The sequence below is a fragment of the Mustela erminea genome, chromosome X (genome assembly GCF_009829155.1).
Source record: "Mustela erminea isolate mMusErm1 chromosome X, mMusErm1.Pri, whole genome shotgun sequence".
In the NCBI taxonomy this organism is placed as follows: domain Eukaryota; kingdom Metazoa; phylum Chordata; class Mammalia; order Carnivora; family Mustelidae; genus Mustela; species Mustela erminea.
In genome coordinates this window covers 77,518,886-77,536,826 of record NC_045635.1, presented here as the reverse complement: position 1 = coordinate 77,536,826, position 17,941 = coordinate 77,518,886, and the positions used below count along the sequence as shown (strand labels likewise).

The 17,941-nt window shown below is 34.2% G+C and overlaps 1 protein-coding gene across 1 annotated transcript in view; it reads right to left on the bottom strand.

Moving 5' to 3' along the window:
• The window catches only part of DIAPH2 (diaphanous related formin 2), a 958,873-nt gene that overhangs the window by 871,945 nt on the left and 68,987 nt on the right, over positions 1 to 17,941 (bottom strand). The window contains exon 4 of the mRNA XM_032331686.1: positions 7,196 to 7,300. Coding sequence (XP_032187577.1) covers positions 7,196 to 7,300 — 105 coding nt within the window. The remainder of the gene's footprint in view (positions 1 to 7,195; positions 7,301 to 17,941) is intronic.

Below are 17,941 nucleotides of genomic sequence, written 5' to 3'. Positions count from 1 at the left end.
TATCTAAGAGAAATGAGAAGAGAACTTCAGAATATGGAGAAATCATACTATTTCACCAGCTCTGGCAAAAGCCATGCAGAAACCAGGCTAGCTTCAGCTCACATTAAAATAAGCTCAAGATTCCCTTATAGGTCAAAACCCTATATAACCCCACCCTCCCACATCTAGCCCCAGTTTAGTATAGGTCCTCCCTGATTCACACAAAAGTCTCCTAGGTAGCCCTGGAAATAAATCTCTCTTCATCCTAATCTAGTACTCCTCTAGTATGCTCTTCAGCCTACCTCCTGAGGATCTCCTGTGGTGATTGATAAATATGCAGATATCTTGGCCCTATCCTAGACCCCATGAGAGACAAAACTCCCATTTTTATAGACTTTCTAACTTGAGAACCATTGGCCTAATCCAGCCTACCTATACTAGTATCAAATTTGGGGTTTTTTTAACTCTGTTTTCCTCAAGTCACTTTCCTGTTCAAACTAACTTCTACTCTTCTAACTAGACTTCCAAGATCCTCTTTCAATTTGATTTTTCAAGCTTTCCAATATACACTCTTTGTTCCAACAACAATCAGCCTCACCTCTTGCTTGCCTTTTCTCAGCCCCCTACCCACACAGTTTGGATCTTTCTGTAGGCCTTTGGATTGAGTATTATTTTCACAATCTTAAAGCTTCTTTGTTGTCTCATCTCCCTTATCAAATCCCAGCCATCAAAATTAAGGATTCTTAAAAGCCCAGTTTAAGTCCAGAAACTTGCATAGAGTTCTCTCTAATTACTCTACGCCTACTTCTCTCTCCTGATTATGAATTCCTAAAACACAATCAGCATGCACAACTTAAGGACTGATTCTTTCCTCATATATTAGTACTGTAAAATCTTATCCTTATTTTCCAGTCCTTGGCACATAATAAGCACTAAAGAAATACTTGCTGATGTTTGAAATTATCCCCAAAAGATTGATGGCTTTTTGTCCATGGATGTCACATAAATTAAAAGAGGGGGAAAAAAAGACTAACTCAACTTTTAAAAGCAAAACAAGTATTATACACATTCACTACTCTGAATACTGTGGTACTTAATAATGTTAAAGGTAGTATTTTCTTCCCTGTTCTCTAAATACAGACTGTTTAGTCATGAAGACAATGTATTCACAAATACGTCTCAATTACACAGGCCTCAGGTCATGATCCCAAGGTCCTGGGATCAAGCCCAGCACCGGACTCTGCAGTCAGCGCAGTGTCTGCTTAGGTTTCTTTCTCTCCCTCTCCCTCTGCCCCTTCTTCCACTAATGTACTCTCTCTCTAAAATAAATAATCTTTAAAAAACCTCTCTAAAATATATAATCTTAAAAAAAACCTCTAAAAGGCAGCAATGGAAAGAACCTTAAAAAATAATGTACACCAATCACTTCAATTTATCAATTTAATATCTGAACCTCAAAGAAATTACAGGACTTGTCCAAAGTCATACAGCCAATTAGTACCATCTAACAAAGACAAAGACCTAGACCTCGTGACTGCACTTCAAAGGCTGTTTTCATTAAACTATGTGCTCAATGACACTAAAATCCAAGTAAGATACATTAATAAGAATCACTGCCAATATAAACCAACCTATTAGAGTCTCTCCCTGCCATCGTAAGACACTGAGGTAAAAACATCCAATTTCATCAGAATCATAGGAACTGAATCATAAAATCATAAACACAGGTACAACTCCAAAAAAATAAGTGAAACTTTCAAAAACAAAATATACAAGCATATTCCAATTCTAAACATTTCCAAAAACCACAGGAAAAATAATTACCATCGCTAAATACACATCAACTGATCTTAATCATCTTGCTACTTTGGTAGAATATACTCCAAAAGCAAAACCAAACATATAAAAAATAATATAAGCAAAATCACTCAATTCCCAAAAGCACAAATTCATACCTAAGGGTAAAACACATCTTTTGTACTCACCATAACTTTACTTCCAACTATCTGCATGCAGTGGTCAACGGAGAGTGGTTATGGTGTAAAAAAAAAGAACAGCAACAGTATTAGTACTCTGAAGTTTTCAAAGAAGTTAAGTGTTTAGTAAATTAGTAAATAGCTAAAACTATGTATACTTTCAACACTTTAGATCTAGAGGCTAAACAAATATACCAGTATTAATTTCTACCATATTCAAAACATGTAAAGTCTGCAGAATAAGAATTATCAAATAAAAGAGTATTACTGTTTGAGGATTTTTTTTTTAATGTACTGTCATGGGCTTATATACTATGATCTAAATCTTAAGTACTATAAAATTAAGTGTAACCAGGCATCAGATATTTTATCAGCCTCACAGACACTCAAAAAAATTAGCAGTAGAAAACTGAATTTTTTCCAATGTTTTTCTTTCCTCGTTATAACAAATACAATATTAAGGATGAAATAAGGCATCTTAGAATATAAATGGTGCATTTAAAGTAATATACATTATGAATTGCAAGTTGAAAACTGGAATATTTTATATTATTATTTTAAGGTTTTTAATAGTTTTATATTATACTTGAAAACTATAAAGAAGATAGCTTGCTTGTGATTCTAGTTTTCTAGGTTATCCTAGCATTTGTATTATAAGATGAGTTAATATAACATGAAGACAAAGAAGCAGTTATATGTATAAACATGCATATATTCATAGGGAGGAAACAGTTCAAAATCTGAAACTTTGATTGAGCTTTCCTAATAGTAAGAGATAACAGAATTTGAGAAGCTGAATGTGTTTAAGAAAGCAAGAAGTGAAATCACAGTTCTAAGATAATGTAATGCCAAAACCCAATTATAAATCAAATTGTTATTAAATTCTTACAGTTAAATATCAAGCAATGTCCAAAAAAGAATTAATGCAGTTAGTTAGATAATAACTGACAGCCATTATTATCAGTATGTGTTCTATTTTCCAGCTAGTACTTTTTTTTCCAGCTAGTACTTTAAAAAGGAAAAGAAAATACTGAAATGCCAGGAAGAATCCTAAATTAAACAGGATACAAGACACAAAAAGATATTGACAGTTGCCAAGCAAATTATTTCAGAGGAATCCATGAATCTCCAAACAGAGAAGCAGCTTTCTTAAATATTCATTCAACAGACTATTTGTAGGCAGTGATTATTTAGTTGAATAAAAGCCTCTTTGGTGCCATTAACAGTCTTCTGAATTGAAAGATATGCTATCGACCTAAATTATTTCTCAACCAAAAAGACAGAGGTCTTATTTGTCCCTTGTTTATTTAGCACAGACATGAGACTAAAACAAGAACGCAAGCCTGTCTTAATTAAGGCAGTTCTATACTCAGTGAAACAACCAAAATATAGCCCATTATTAATTCATTATGATTGCAAAATGATTCCATTTAGCTAAAACTCATACAATGAACAGATTAGATTGGCCAAGGGAAGCTAAAAGGAACAGGTCTGGTCATGTTTGAATTCAGTTGTTTCACCTGAGAAAAGAAAATATCTGCTGATGGCAAAAGCAAAACTGTAATATATGTATACACAGAGAAAGACGTACTGTAACTTTCAACTGCTTATTACAGGGGACAATCTAAAAACTTTACAGATGTATTTGTCACTATTTTAAATTATTTCCTATTGAGATTTTTTTAAATCAATGATACCTATCAATGTGTCATTTGTCTTAAAAACGTAACTTTACATATTTTAAAATCTCAACCTCAAAGATTGTGATTTGAGTTAGAAATAAACTAGTTTCGTAATATTCTAATAAAGACATTGGCTTTTGGCAAACCATTAGGATTTCAGTGACTAATTTATCCTCATGAATGTCTATATAGGCTGTTAAGCTAGAACATATATGATCTGCTAAATCACTGATACACTGTGCCTCTTTGAGGATTATGAATGGATATGACAATGTCTGCAATATTAACAAATCTTGGTTTTCCATTACTCAAAATATATCCCGATGTTTTGAAAATATAAATTCTTCCAGATTATTTGTGGCCAAATTATTCACATGTACCAACTACTATAGGTCAGGTCCATAACCACACTTGCTATAATGAGCAAATGACTCTTCTCCACTCCCTTATTTAAAACTCATTCATCACTGACGGAGTTATTCAAGCCACTTTTTCCTTTAATGTTCACACAGTTTAATATTCTCTATTATGGAACTTCAACAAGAAAAAACTAAGCAATAGTTTTTCATCATTATCTTTAAATTTCCTATATATTTTTATTCCATGATTATTTTAGCCAAGTTAATTATATAACAAAAGACTTGTCTGTTTGAAAAAAAGGTTTTGAGCAAATACCTACATATCAGTTTCATCCTGCTTTATTGTCTTTACCCAGGAACCCAGGAGAATGATGGACATTTTCTCTTGAGTTCATATTTTGTTTTCAATTCTATGCAAAATGACTAATACAGGTGTTAAAGGGAGAAATGTACAACTTACGTTTAAACAAACTATACTTCTCATATGTTTTATATCTCATATGTTTTATACGTGACTATAAAACATTATCCATCAGGAACACTAGCTCTTAACTTTGTTTTTACTTCAAGATTAAAGTTTTGACTACTTATAAAGCATTTTCATAAAGTGATACAATCATTATCTACTTTAAATTTAGAAACTTTTTTTAAATTAATGTTATGTTAGTCACCATACAAGAAACATTTTTTTAAGATTTATTTATTTCAAAGAGAGCACATGCATGAGCGAGTCAGGGGAGGGGATGAGAAGAGAGACTCTCAAGCAGACTCCACACTGAGTGTGGAGCTGGATGCCAGGTTCAGTCTCACCACCCTGGTATCATGACCTCAACCACAACAAAGAGTCAGAGGTTTAACCGACTGAGCCACCCAGGCGCTCCAACAAAGGAATATTTTTAATTAGTGATAAATATAATGAAAAAGTAAGCAAAAGAGCAGAAGATATATAAAGCATGTCTAAACCCTACTGAAAGCAGGATGGAAACCTTGTTACACATAAGTAAACAGCCATATATTAAACAAATATTATTATAATGATCATGAAGAGGTCAAAGATAAGTGGACTGCTTGTCACTGAATGGAATCCCTCTCACCTTCAAAAGGAAAGTACATAATGAATTTTCTTGGTTTTAACAACAGAAAACACAGTACTAATTAATGTCTCCCCAAGGTAAGAAAGCTTTAAAACATATTTATCAACAGGTTTTCTTTCATTGTAACATCTGGTCCATGAAAAAATATTATCAAATAAAATGTATAATCTTAAAACTCTAATGAAAGAGCTATAGGTGTCATACATATCAGGTGCTCATGCGTATGCTGAATGAAACAAACAAGGGTCATATACTAATATAGTTATAGTACTGATTTTGAGGCTAATACCTGAAACAGAATTTCCATGTCTTTTGAGAAACATTCAATTCCCATCTTTCAAATAAAGCAATTCATGAGAGGTCATCCAACATTTACATAAATTTTAGCATTTTAATGTGAAAAATGAGTATATAACATAAATGTATGTATCTGGTCAGCTGAAGAGAAAACAATATGAGAATAAATAAAAGCAAGTTCTACACAGAGTAAAAATCAAAAGGTTAAAGAATAAGAGCTTTGTATAATCCTCATTATATTCAGTCCCACTTGCATAAACAAAAACAAATGAGCCAGAAACACTAATAAAATCTTATCATTAAAAAACACCATATGATTACTCATATGTAAAAAATTCATGTACTTTGTATTCAGATTTAGTTATATAGATTTACTAGTGTATTTTCCTTTAGGCATTTGAAAAATAACACTAAATGTATACCCTATATTTCCTAAAGCATTTTACTATTAACAGTAACTTGAGTGCAAAAATGAGAAGAGATTCATCACAATTTCAAAGTAAAACCCCATGCATCACCAAATTCTATTGAAAACAACACTCATGGCAAATTTCACCTATCACTTGAAACATACTCCTACCCTTGGATACCAGAAGCAAATTAAAAAACATGCTGTTGCTCTGCTCTGGCAGAGCTGGAATGTGTTATGTTTAAATAGTTCAGCATTCAGAGTTAGCTTGTTTAAACTACAATATGAAATCAATACAACTGTAGAATTCGGGGCAAAGTGCATCAGTAATTGCAGTAATTACTGTATTGAAGCAGCAGTAATAGGATAGCCAAATAATTTTAGAATATATTTTCCAAAGAGGAACTATTTTCTTTACTGGTCAACTTTTTAAATTTAAAGTATGAATTTTTTACATGTAAATTCATGTGTGTTTATTATTTATATACATGCAGATAATATACATACCATACACATAAAATCAATGTGTTTGTGTGTGTGTGTGTGTGTGTGTGTGTATGGTATGTGTGCATGTGTCTACACACAAATATATATACATACTGATTTTATGAAGTCTAGTTATATAAAGCTTTTTCCTTACAGAAATCTAAAAAATACATTTCATCATTTCAAAATTACATTTCTTTTCTTGCAAAAAGAAATCAAACCTGAAGTTTATTTTTGGAAGCAGCTTAGGAAGTAATAAGCAAAGCCATATATCCCATTAAAACACTGAAGTTTTTCCCGCTGAAAACAAGTCTTTCCACAGAACTCTACTTTCAAGTCTTTTGAAACACAGAGATTTCATTAAACTCCTTCCTATTAAGCACCCTCTTTTTTATTAAGCTGTATAATAACAATTATGAGGTAGTTTATACAGTTAGTATCACATAAAACAATGAAAAAAAACTAAAACAGCATATTAAAAATATTGCTAAAAATTTCATGCAAGGAGAAACCAGACATAAAGCTTTAATGGAAAACTAAACTTGTGACTAGCATATGTTCTTGTGTTCTCCCTCAAAATTCAAAATTTTCATATAACAAACAGTATATTTAGTGGAATACCTACAAATTGCTGTGAATTTTTAAGATACACAAAAAAACCACTGCCCCAAAACTCAATGGATTAACTCAGAGCCTTCTATCCTTTGTCTGTATTACTTAAAATAATGGAAGTCTCTATAATTATAAGCAGTTTTTAAATACATACTAAATGTGTAAAAAACACATGTATAAGTTTTTTCTGAATAGGCCATGAGTACAGTGAGGCAAGAACTTGAAGATCTGAGGTTTGTTTATTTTTGAGCAGGTAATGTTGAACTCATTATGGTAGTGCCGGGAAAGTGTCACTACTTACAGATTTGGCAGTAGCAGATATGTACTGGACAACCATCTCACGCTTGGTGGTAAAATCTTTGTTTCGTAAAGGAGCTTTACGGTCTTCATTAAGGTTCATGTCTTCCTGTTAGAAAGAAAATCTTTTGTGAGCATTTACAAATTTCTGCTTCAGTTTCAAAAGTGATTAATAAATATTAATATTCTCTTTTAAAATATTCAGTCATGCTGTAACTAACGACAATGATCATTTTGGTCAATCCTTCACTATTATTTTTCACTCCAGGTACCATAACATTGTATAAGTTTTACCATGTATTCATGGTTCATATCTCTACCTGATCAACTAATGAGCAGAAAGAAAAAATATTTTTAAGCTATTCCACAGAATAAATTGGCAGTTTTGTAGCATACACTAGATAACATTAGCACAGATATTAATTTACCGTGACAGCAAAAATGAATAATTTAATGTTTGGCATATTCTCCCTCGGGATCACTATTATCTAGAAGAACAAATCTGATTTTGTAAACTAACAGGAAATACATACCTATAATATATCACTGAAGAAAAATTATTGAGAAGTTGTTGGATTTGGGAAGCAAAAAAAAAAAAAATCAAAAATACAAGCAGCTGTGTTGGGATGACAAAAAACTACTCACTGGAGGAAAAAATATTCAGTTACAAGAATACAGTTTTGAGATTCAATAAGTTTTAATTTGACTGTGAATCTTTTATTATGTAATATACACACATGTAAATTTTCACTAGACCAATTATTTTTCTTCATTTTTAACCTCATATTAACCCTTACAACACATTAAGACACTCATGAGGGGTCACAAAACCAAGTTGGAAGTGACGATGACTCAAAAAGCAACATTAGGAGCACTGGGTAGCTCAGTCACTGAGCATCCAACTCTTCAATTTCAGCTCAGGTCATGATCTCAGAGTCATGAGATCAAGCCCCACATCAGGCTCTATACTCAGCAGGGAGTCTGCTTGAGATTCTCTTTCCCTCTGTCCCTCCCCTGACTCACGCTCATTCTCAAATAAATCTTAAAAAAAGTTACACCAAATGAAAAGACAACTTACAGAATGGGTGAAAATGTTTCCAAATCACATCTGATAAAGGACTTATATCCAGCATATATAAAGAACTCTCACAAATCAATAATTTAAAAAATACCCAAATACTAAAGGACAAATGATTTGAACAGATATTTCTCTAAAGAAGATACACAAATGACTGGTAAGCACATGATGTTCGACATCATTATTCATTAGAGAAATGCAAATCAAAAGCACAATGAGATACCACATCTCACTCCCATTAGGATGGCTAGGATACAAAAAAATGATAACAAACATTGGTGAGGTTATGGAGAAACTGGAACCCTCACACATTGCTGATGAGAATGTGAAATGATACAGCCACTCCCGAAAACAGTCTAGCAGTTCCTCAAAAAGTTACAAAGTAGCCCCATGACCCAGCTTACAGTCAAAAATAATGAAGATATAAGTCCACACAAAAATTTGTACATGAACGCTGACAGCAATAACATCAAAGAGTAGAAATAATCCTAAATGCCCATGAAGTGATGAATGGATAAACAAATGTGGTATGTCCAGACAAAGAATGAAGTACTGATAAATACCATCGCATGAATGAAACTTGAAATCACATCATGCTAAGTGAAAGAGTAGAAATAATCCTAAATGCCCATGAAGTGATGAATGGATAAACAAATGTGGTATGTCCAGACAAAGAATGAAGTACTGATAAATACCATCGCATGAATGAAACTTGAAATCACATCATGCTAAGTGAAAGAAACCAGTCACAAAAGACAACATATTATATGGTTCTATTTATACTAATTTCCCATAATTGGAAATCTATAGAGACAGAAAATAGATTAGTGGCTGCCAGGGGCAAGGGAGGGGGAATGGGAGGATTGCAGTGTGCCTGCTGATAGGTATGGGTGGGTTTTTTTTGGAGCGGTAACAATGTTCTACGTTGATTGTTGTGATAGCTTCATCACACTGAATATACTAAAAAACACACTGAAATGTATATTTTAATAGTGAATTTTATGGTATGTGAGTTGTATTTCAATTTTTTAAAAATCAGTATTTTTTATCCTTTTATTCTCTTCATAATTCTAGCCATTACTATCTTTTTAATCAAGGAAAGTTATGAGCAAAAAAAAAAAATTAACTTATATGTAAGAACACAAGGAGGGGAAAGGAGCCATGAAAAGAAATCAAGCTGCATCTATCTATATAATACCAACTTCACTGACAGCAAGAATCGCTTGATCTATATTTGCATGCAATGTAGTAACTCCTATGATCTGTTCAGTCAACAACTATAATTTCCGCTTATATATACAAAGGATCCTCCTTACTAACCACCTGGGTCACTGGGTCACCCCTATCTTTCCTATCTTATTTCCTTATTTCCTTATTTCTCATTTGAGTATCAGCCTTCTGACCTGAAGACAGAAGACCTTTTTCCCTCTCTCTCTCATAGGCTAGATCCAGTACTGTTGAGTCAAAGCAGATCAGAAAAACTAGGCTGGATAGCACTTTTAATGTAGTCCACAGATGCTCATCTATGCTCAGAGTTGATTTCAACTAACAGAAAACCTACTACCTCTCAGGCAGTCCATCCCATATTAGGGAAGTTTAATTTTTCCCAAGTTTTTCTTTGGAAGACTAAATATACAACAGAACATAACAGCGAAGTTAAAGTAGCAGGACTGTGTCATTATTTTTTCTTCCCTACTTTCTAAATACTGACTCACTTATTTACTGGACATGTGCCATGCACCAAGGACTATGCTAGGCTGGCTAGGGGAATGCAAACTAAAAGAAAGCTTGTACCCACAACTCAAATGAATTCTTTATGAAGCATTTAGACAATGCCTGATACTTAGTAAATACTATCTTTGTTAAATAAATAAAAATAAATAATTCATGGTCTAGTAGGGAAAAGATACATGCAAACCACTGTAACAGAGGCATGTATATGATGCTGTGGGAACACAGAGAAGATGTAAAGATCAAAGATGTCTTTACCAGGATCTGGGTCTTACAGGCTGAGAAAAAGCTTAGTGAAGTCAAGGAGACTAGCAAGGTAACCACTGTGTCTTCTGTCATATTTGGTTGCTCAACAGCATTTAAACATGCTCTCTACATGTTAATACATTCTCACAGTACCAGTTCCACCTAACCAAGGAAGAATCCATAAAAACTGTATCTGTCAGACTCCCTTATAACTAGCGTACAGACATGTGATTTAGTTTCCACCAATGAAATATACTTATAGGATGTATAGATTCAGAAATGAACTATATAAAGAAGCAAGCCACAAGTAAGCGATCCATTCTGCTGAGATGGGTGGCAATACATAGGAAATATGGTTATGGAATAGTTGGCAGCAGCTGCATGTTTTTCACCATGACGGTTTGACCAAGTAGTTCTGGGATGGCAACAGCTCCTACACTGGACTAAATTTCAGTTGTGTGGTTGTGAAAATTATTCTAATAGTATTATCTGAAGCCTGTTTCTGCAAACCCTCCTGATTCAAGAGCTACCTAGTATCTCTAAATAACAGTTATATATAACTAGCCAGAACAGATTCTCCATGTTCAATAATTTGGGCTACTGAAGTAATTCCAGTGACTATTGATAAAAGCCTGAATGAACTAAGGGAGATGGTAGTCAGACTGGACAGAGGTTAACAAGCTCAAGAACCATATAAATGTTATCTGAAGGCATCATTCTCTCCTTCAGGCTAAAGTAAGCCTACCTTAGTTTCATTTGACATGGCACAGTGTCCATATTTATTTTCCTAAAATACTCTGAGGTTTGATAAATGCAAGGAAGGAAAGGACTACCACTTCCATCATCTTGAAATACTTCACCTCTTTTAATTCAGCCTCTGATTTTATGACCTTACTGGCCAGTGCATCATTCTGCTGACTCATAGTGTTTGTTTCAATCAAGATCCCCAAGCACTGCTCACATATCCTAAGCTAGGTTTCTAGAGCCTCAAAATATTCTGGTTAAATTATAGTCTCCTACGAATGTGGTAAGCATGAATCTGCACCCCCCGCCCCCAAGGAGAATCAACTCTGAAATGCTAACAAGATTCAGAGTCTGTATCTGTACACCTCATAGCCAGGCCTAAGAGTGTGGTAGTGTCTCTAGGTAGAGTTGACTCTCCTCCCCATGATATGTCTACACTGTAATGAGCCTCCATTCAATTTTTGATGATACACTGCTAAGATCAAGCCATCAGAGTAGAATCATGGAAGCAGGCAGAATAAGAATATGAGATTATAAACCTCAAAAGAATGCTCTCAGTTTTAAGTGTGATCATGCACATTAAGCCTGGTATATATTAACTAGCCTTCAAAGAATGCTTTAATAAATAATAATAATAATGCAAGATTGTTTCTAGCATACTCTATGCTATTACACGTTTCCATTACTTTATTCATAATGCTGTTCTCTCTGCCTAGAATGCTATCATCTTCACCACCCTCTCCCTCTAATAACTCTCACCCCGTCTTATTCCACTAAGCCCACCCAAATCCTTATCTTGTCAACTCTTAATCCTTCCAATTTAACTGCAGAGATCCCCCCTGAAATATCTTACTTAGAAATTACTATCTGCATTCTATTCTTCCATATTAATTCATATATTACAGCACTTAAACTAAAACTATCTGATAAATCCATCTCCCCTAAACTCTAAGCTAACTTGAAGGCAAAAACTGGGTCTTTTTTTTTTTTCTCCCTACTCCCAGCAAAGACCATATTTCCTGGAATGACTAAGCATTTAATAAATATTTGTTGAACCAATGTGGTGTTTAGAAGCTTTTCTCTAAATATTTTAATTTGTTTTACAGCTACTGACATTTTTTACTCTTATAAATTTGCCATATAGGTTGACCGGGAATAGATACCATTCATATGAATAAAAGAGACCATAATGACTCATTTTATTCTTATAGAAATAAGATGCATACTTCTAATTAAGCAGCTAATATTTCCAAATCATTAACTCCAACCTTATAATATAATCATTAAACTAAACAGAGCAATACTCATAACTCAATATTAATTCAATACAATGTAACAATATGAAACTCTTCTAAACTCTCTAGTTCTTACAGTACTCAAAACACAAAAGCAAGCTTTCAGTGTAACTACTTCTACAATACATGAGAAGAATATAGTATTTTGTAGTTTCAAAAAATGTTGTCTAAAGTCTAAATAACTGACCACTTGTATTTTCAAAGCCATATTTGTAAACACAAAACCATTTTTTTCTCCTTCCATACAAGCCATGATGCAGTGTCCCCATTAAAGATAAATTCACTTCTTCATCAAATAAACATCATATTCTTAAAGTTATTACAGAGGAGCCATATGAGAATAGAGTCAAAGGAGACTAAAAGTCCTACCAGCTGCCTATTCATTTTCATATTCATTCATTAATTCATTCTCTCTCTCACTCACCTTTTCCCTTCCCCTCTCATTTTTCCTCTCTTCACTCATAAATTTTTAAATGTGACAGTGTAATTTTGAAAACTTTCTTCTATTCCAAAATCATTTTTTAACTTTTCCACTATTTTTCCTATTGTGCATTTTAAGAAGTAAATGTCAACCTTTTACATTTTTACGTTTGTTCTTCCCTTCAAGAGAGACTACTCGTTCTTTCTTTCTATAAATTTGTTATAAATTTCTATGTATGTTCTATACTGATTCTATTTCTGTAATATGTCTTAATCCCAGTTTAAAGCTGCATTTTCCACGTGCTCTTTTAAAATCTGAACTTGCCTTCACCATCAAATGCTTGCCTTCCTCCTTGTGCTTCTTAGTAATTATTCAAATACTCTCTCACTTCCATGTTGAGGGAAACTGTGCCCCTGAATGGAATGAACCAAAGATATGCTAGTACCTAAAAATATACCCTAGCATAAATAATGATTATAGTTTTGATTTTATAGCATTTGTTTAATTATCTTTTCTAAAGATTCCATAATTCCTCTACCTTCTATGGACTAGAAAGGATAAAACATTTCTAAAACTCTAATAAAATTTTCAAGAATTTGCTCCATAATTAAAGTCAGCCAATTCTACCTGACATTAAATAACTACCTCATGTTTTCAAAAGATCCAGTTAACTTTATTTATACAGACTGCAGTCATATAACATACAAAGCTCAGATGGAAAACAAAGTTAAAGGAAAAAAATTACCTAACTCTATTGTCTCTGCAAATAGTATAAAGTCAAAAGCAAGAAAAAAGCATTATATTGAATGAATGTTGTTGAGTATGGCACAAGAACTCTTCATCTATTTCTGCTTTCAGATCTTATTGGAAAAATGTAATTTTAATACTTACATACACCACTTTACTATCAAGATGGTTAATTCAGAATATATGCTGGATATTAGAAAATATAAACATTATTTTTACTTTCCCATAATCCTTAATTCTGCAACAGTGGTTTCCACAGTCCAGAGACCACATAAGGGATCCACTGCAATTTGTGAAAGATATAAACATTTTATTTTAAAAATACTATTTAACATGGTAACATTGAAAGAATCAATGGATCCACAGGCCCAAATGGTACAGGAGGTATCTTAGGGCAAAAGTGAGATAGTCACAATGCACATCTGTTCACTGTGAGTGTACTGCACCATACTGCAGCTTCCATGTACTTGGCAAAATGGATTTATGCGTTATTTTATCTAGCTTTGACTAAACCAACCATCAAAAATAACAAAAATGGAAAAGTGGTATTCAAAGAATCTTGCAAAGACAAAAGACTGAAGATAATAGCAAAAATGTAAGCACAAGGAAACAAGAAAATGCTAGACTGTTACATAACCTACTCCTAAGTCTGAACCTTCCATGCATCATATCATATGATAAAAATAATGAAAATCTAAGGCTAATAACCTAATACCACAAGATTAAAAATTATATGTAGCCATTTGAAATATGGATATATATCATTTTCAATGATGACTCCCATTTTACGTGCATACTGTAGCTTAAAATATTAGGTAATGATAGTACAAAGCCACCTCAAATTAGCAGACCACTTAAAAACCAACCATTCAGAGCATGAAAAGAGCTTTTTCAATTTTCTCAGCAATAATTAAAATTATGTGATACTCAATCCAGCACTTTAGTGCAGTTTTCTAGACTTAAAGACATACGTTTAGAAGCTTCTTTTGAACTTTTTCTTTCATTAATAGCAAAAGACGAAAGTCCAGTAACATTGGGGAAAATCTTGGTAGAAGCTGAAGAAAAACATGCAAAACAACAGAGCATTAAACTAAAACATGTTCCTTTGTCAGCAAATACTGTCAGAAGACCCACAGAAATCATTGCTAAAACAAGGAGAAAAATAACTCAGTGCAGGAAATTTATCACGAAGTTGAATTAAAATAGTTTTTTTAAACAACTCAGCTTAAAATATTTGCTAGATTATTTCAATAATGAAATATAGAAAATACTTTTCTTTGAGTTAGTAATGGAACAAAAAAACATATTACAGATATAAATGATTTACTTAAAAAAAGATATTTTATTAAAAAAACTGTGAGAACGATTCCTAAAAAAGGTTACCCCACATGTAAAATTTAAGCCAATCCAAGAAAGAAAACTGAAAACAAAGTCCACAAAGTGCTACAGAGTCAAAAAGGTAGTTCTTTTTAATTAAAGCAAGATATTTCAAATAATGTAGAATATCTGTAACAACTTGAAATGAGATAGTTAGTGAGCATGAAACCATACTGTACCTCACAGATATTTCTGGTTATCTCAACAAAATACTTAAAAACTGCTGAAATTTAGCATGACAGGCATTTTTTATTCATCAAAACACTAATAATTCCTTAAAACTTTAACAATTAGTAAGAAAGTAACTGCTTTTCAAATAAATGTCATTTAAAAAAGAAACACATTGGCAGACCCAACTGCCTGATCAGTTTCCATCACCACTGCATGACTCACTTCTTTCTCCTTCTTCCTGGCAGCATTAGATCAACATTTATAGCAGACATGAGCACCCAAATATGGAGGTGAGGTTCTCTACATCACAAATGTGAAAGTAAAAATGCAGAGACCAAGACACTTATGAAATTAGTTGACGCCCATTTTTTAAAGCAAATTTTGATCCATTCATTTAAAAATATAAAACTGTAACACTCCAAATTAGTTATAAGAATAACTGACTGTCATCAAGGAAGATGGAAATTTACAAGTAATGATTCAGCAGAAAACCTCTGCTTGATTCATAGACTGCACTGAGAAAAGTTAGTACTATTATTTAATAAGTGTTGCTAATGATGTTCCTGTTCCACTGGAACCTACATATATCTGTCAGATCTTTGTTTCAATTTAATACACATTAAACCAAATAACCAAATGAAATGAACTTGGAACTAAACCTTCTAATTACTTACTTTTCTAAATAATACACAAAAAATAATGACACACTGGCATTGCTCTCACTAAAAAGTTAATCATAACAGCAAAGGTTTTTATACCATTACTAAAACTTTAGAGAGGAGAGACAAGATGGCAGAGGAGTAGTGAACTGAAAGAACATCAGGTCACATAAGTTCAGCTAGACAGTTATCAAATCGTTCTGAACACATACAAACTCAACAGGAGATCAAAGAGAAGAAGAGCAGCAATTCTAAATACAGAAAATCAACCACTTTCTGAAAGACAGGATGTGCGGAGAACGGAATCCAAAGCAATGGGAAGAAAGACCAGGACAGAGCGGCTGGCTCCCGGCAAGCAGTGGAGCACAAAATCAGAACTTTTAAAAGTCCGCTCCACTGGGGCACCTGGGTGGCTCAGTTGGTTGAGCGACTGCCTTCAGCTCAGGTCATGATCCCGGACTTCCAGGATCGAGTCCCGCATCGGGCTCCCAGCTCTTTGGGGAGTCTGCTTCTCCCTCCGACCTTCTCCTCTCTCGTGCTTTCTCTCACTCATTCTCTCTCAAATAAATAAATAAAATCTTAAAAAAAAAAAAAAAGTCTGCTCCACTGAGGGATATCACTCCAGAGGCTAAGTGTAGGTGGAGTCCTCACAGTGACAATGGGGTCTCAGGACCCAGGGGATCACTGAAAGAACAAGGGGGTCTGAGTGTGAAGGAGCTCCCAGGTATCAGAGAGAGGAAGGTGACTACAGAGACAGATCCAAGGATTGACCTCTCAGCTTGGGACTACCTTAAACCATGATGCGCAGCACAGTTGGACCACTGCTCTTTGAGCAGGGACTCCACAAGTGGCAGATCCAGGGAGACTCACATTCCTCCTCTGGAGGCAGGAATCTGCTGGGTTTGGAGACTCCACTGGGATGTGCGCCAGAGACAGAAACACTCAGTCACAGACCGAATGAGCCCAAAGAACAGCCAGACACCAGGGAGACAAGAGTGATTGACACCTATTCTCTGAGGACACACTGAGGAGTGGGGCCCTGAACTCCCGGCTCCTCGGGGCTGGAGAATGGTAGGCTGTGATTTTCACTCCCATCCTCCAGAGCTCTACAAAAAGCATTCAGGGGAAAAAACCACCCGATAGCGAACTCAAACAGATTTCTTAGACTGGCCCCTAGCAAGGGGAATGAAATTCCATCTTGAGCAAAGACAGTTGAGAATCAATACAGATGCCCCTCCCCCAGTAGATCAGCAAGACCATCCAGCCAAGACCAAGCTCACTGATCAAGGAAAACAGCGGAATTCCAGAAGAGGGGGAAAAGAAAAGAATGGAATTCATAGCTTTCTCCCCGAGATTCTTTAGTCTTCAAAGTTAATTAAATTTTTTTAATTTTAATTTTTTCTGATTCTAATTTTTTAACATTTCTTCTTTCCTCTTTTAACATTTTTTAAATGATTTATCTTAGCAATACCTTTCCTAAAAAAATCTTTTTAAACATTCATTATTATACACATATTATATCCATCACTGGATATAACTTTATTTTTGCGTACACATAGGGTTTTTCTTCTAAAAAATTTTGGCACACAATTTCTTCTAATAGATAAAAATATACCCTAAATATACCACAGGGCTCTATTCTAGTCTCCAGCATGAGCAAATTCTCGCCACTTTCTTTTTCCAACTAACTTACCAATTCCTTTTTTATTTTTTATTTTTTTTTTTTTTTAAGATTTTATTTATTTATTTGACAGAGAGAAATCACAAGTAGATGGAGAGGCAGGCAGAGAGAGAGAGAGAGGGAAGCAGGCTCTCTGCTGAGCAGAGAACCCGATGCGGGACTCGATCCCAGGACTCTGAGATCATGACCTGAGCCGAAGGCAGCGGCTTAACCCACTGAGCCACCCAGGCGCCCCGGTAAGTAGTTTCTTCTAAGAGATCAAAATATACCCAAAATCAAGTGGGTGGCTCTATTCTATTCACCACTCTAACATACATACATATATTTTTTTTTATTTCTATTTACCCTCTTTGTTCTCACCCCCGTTTCGGGTTTCTTCTGATTTGGTTTGCATACATTTTTCTGGGGTCCTTGCCACACTTTCCGTATTTTATTTTCTTGTTCATACATTCTTATCTAGATAAAATGACAAGGTGGAAAAGCTCACCACAAAAAAAAAAAAAAAGAAGAAGAAGAAGAAGAGGCAGTACCAACGGTTAGGCACCTAATCAGTACAGACATTGGTAACATGTCAGATGGAGAGTTCAGAATGACGATTCA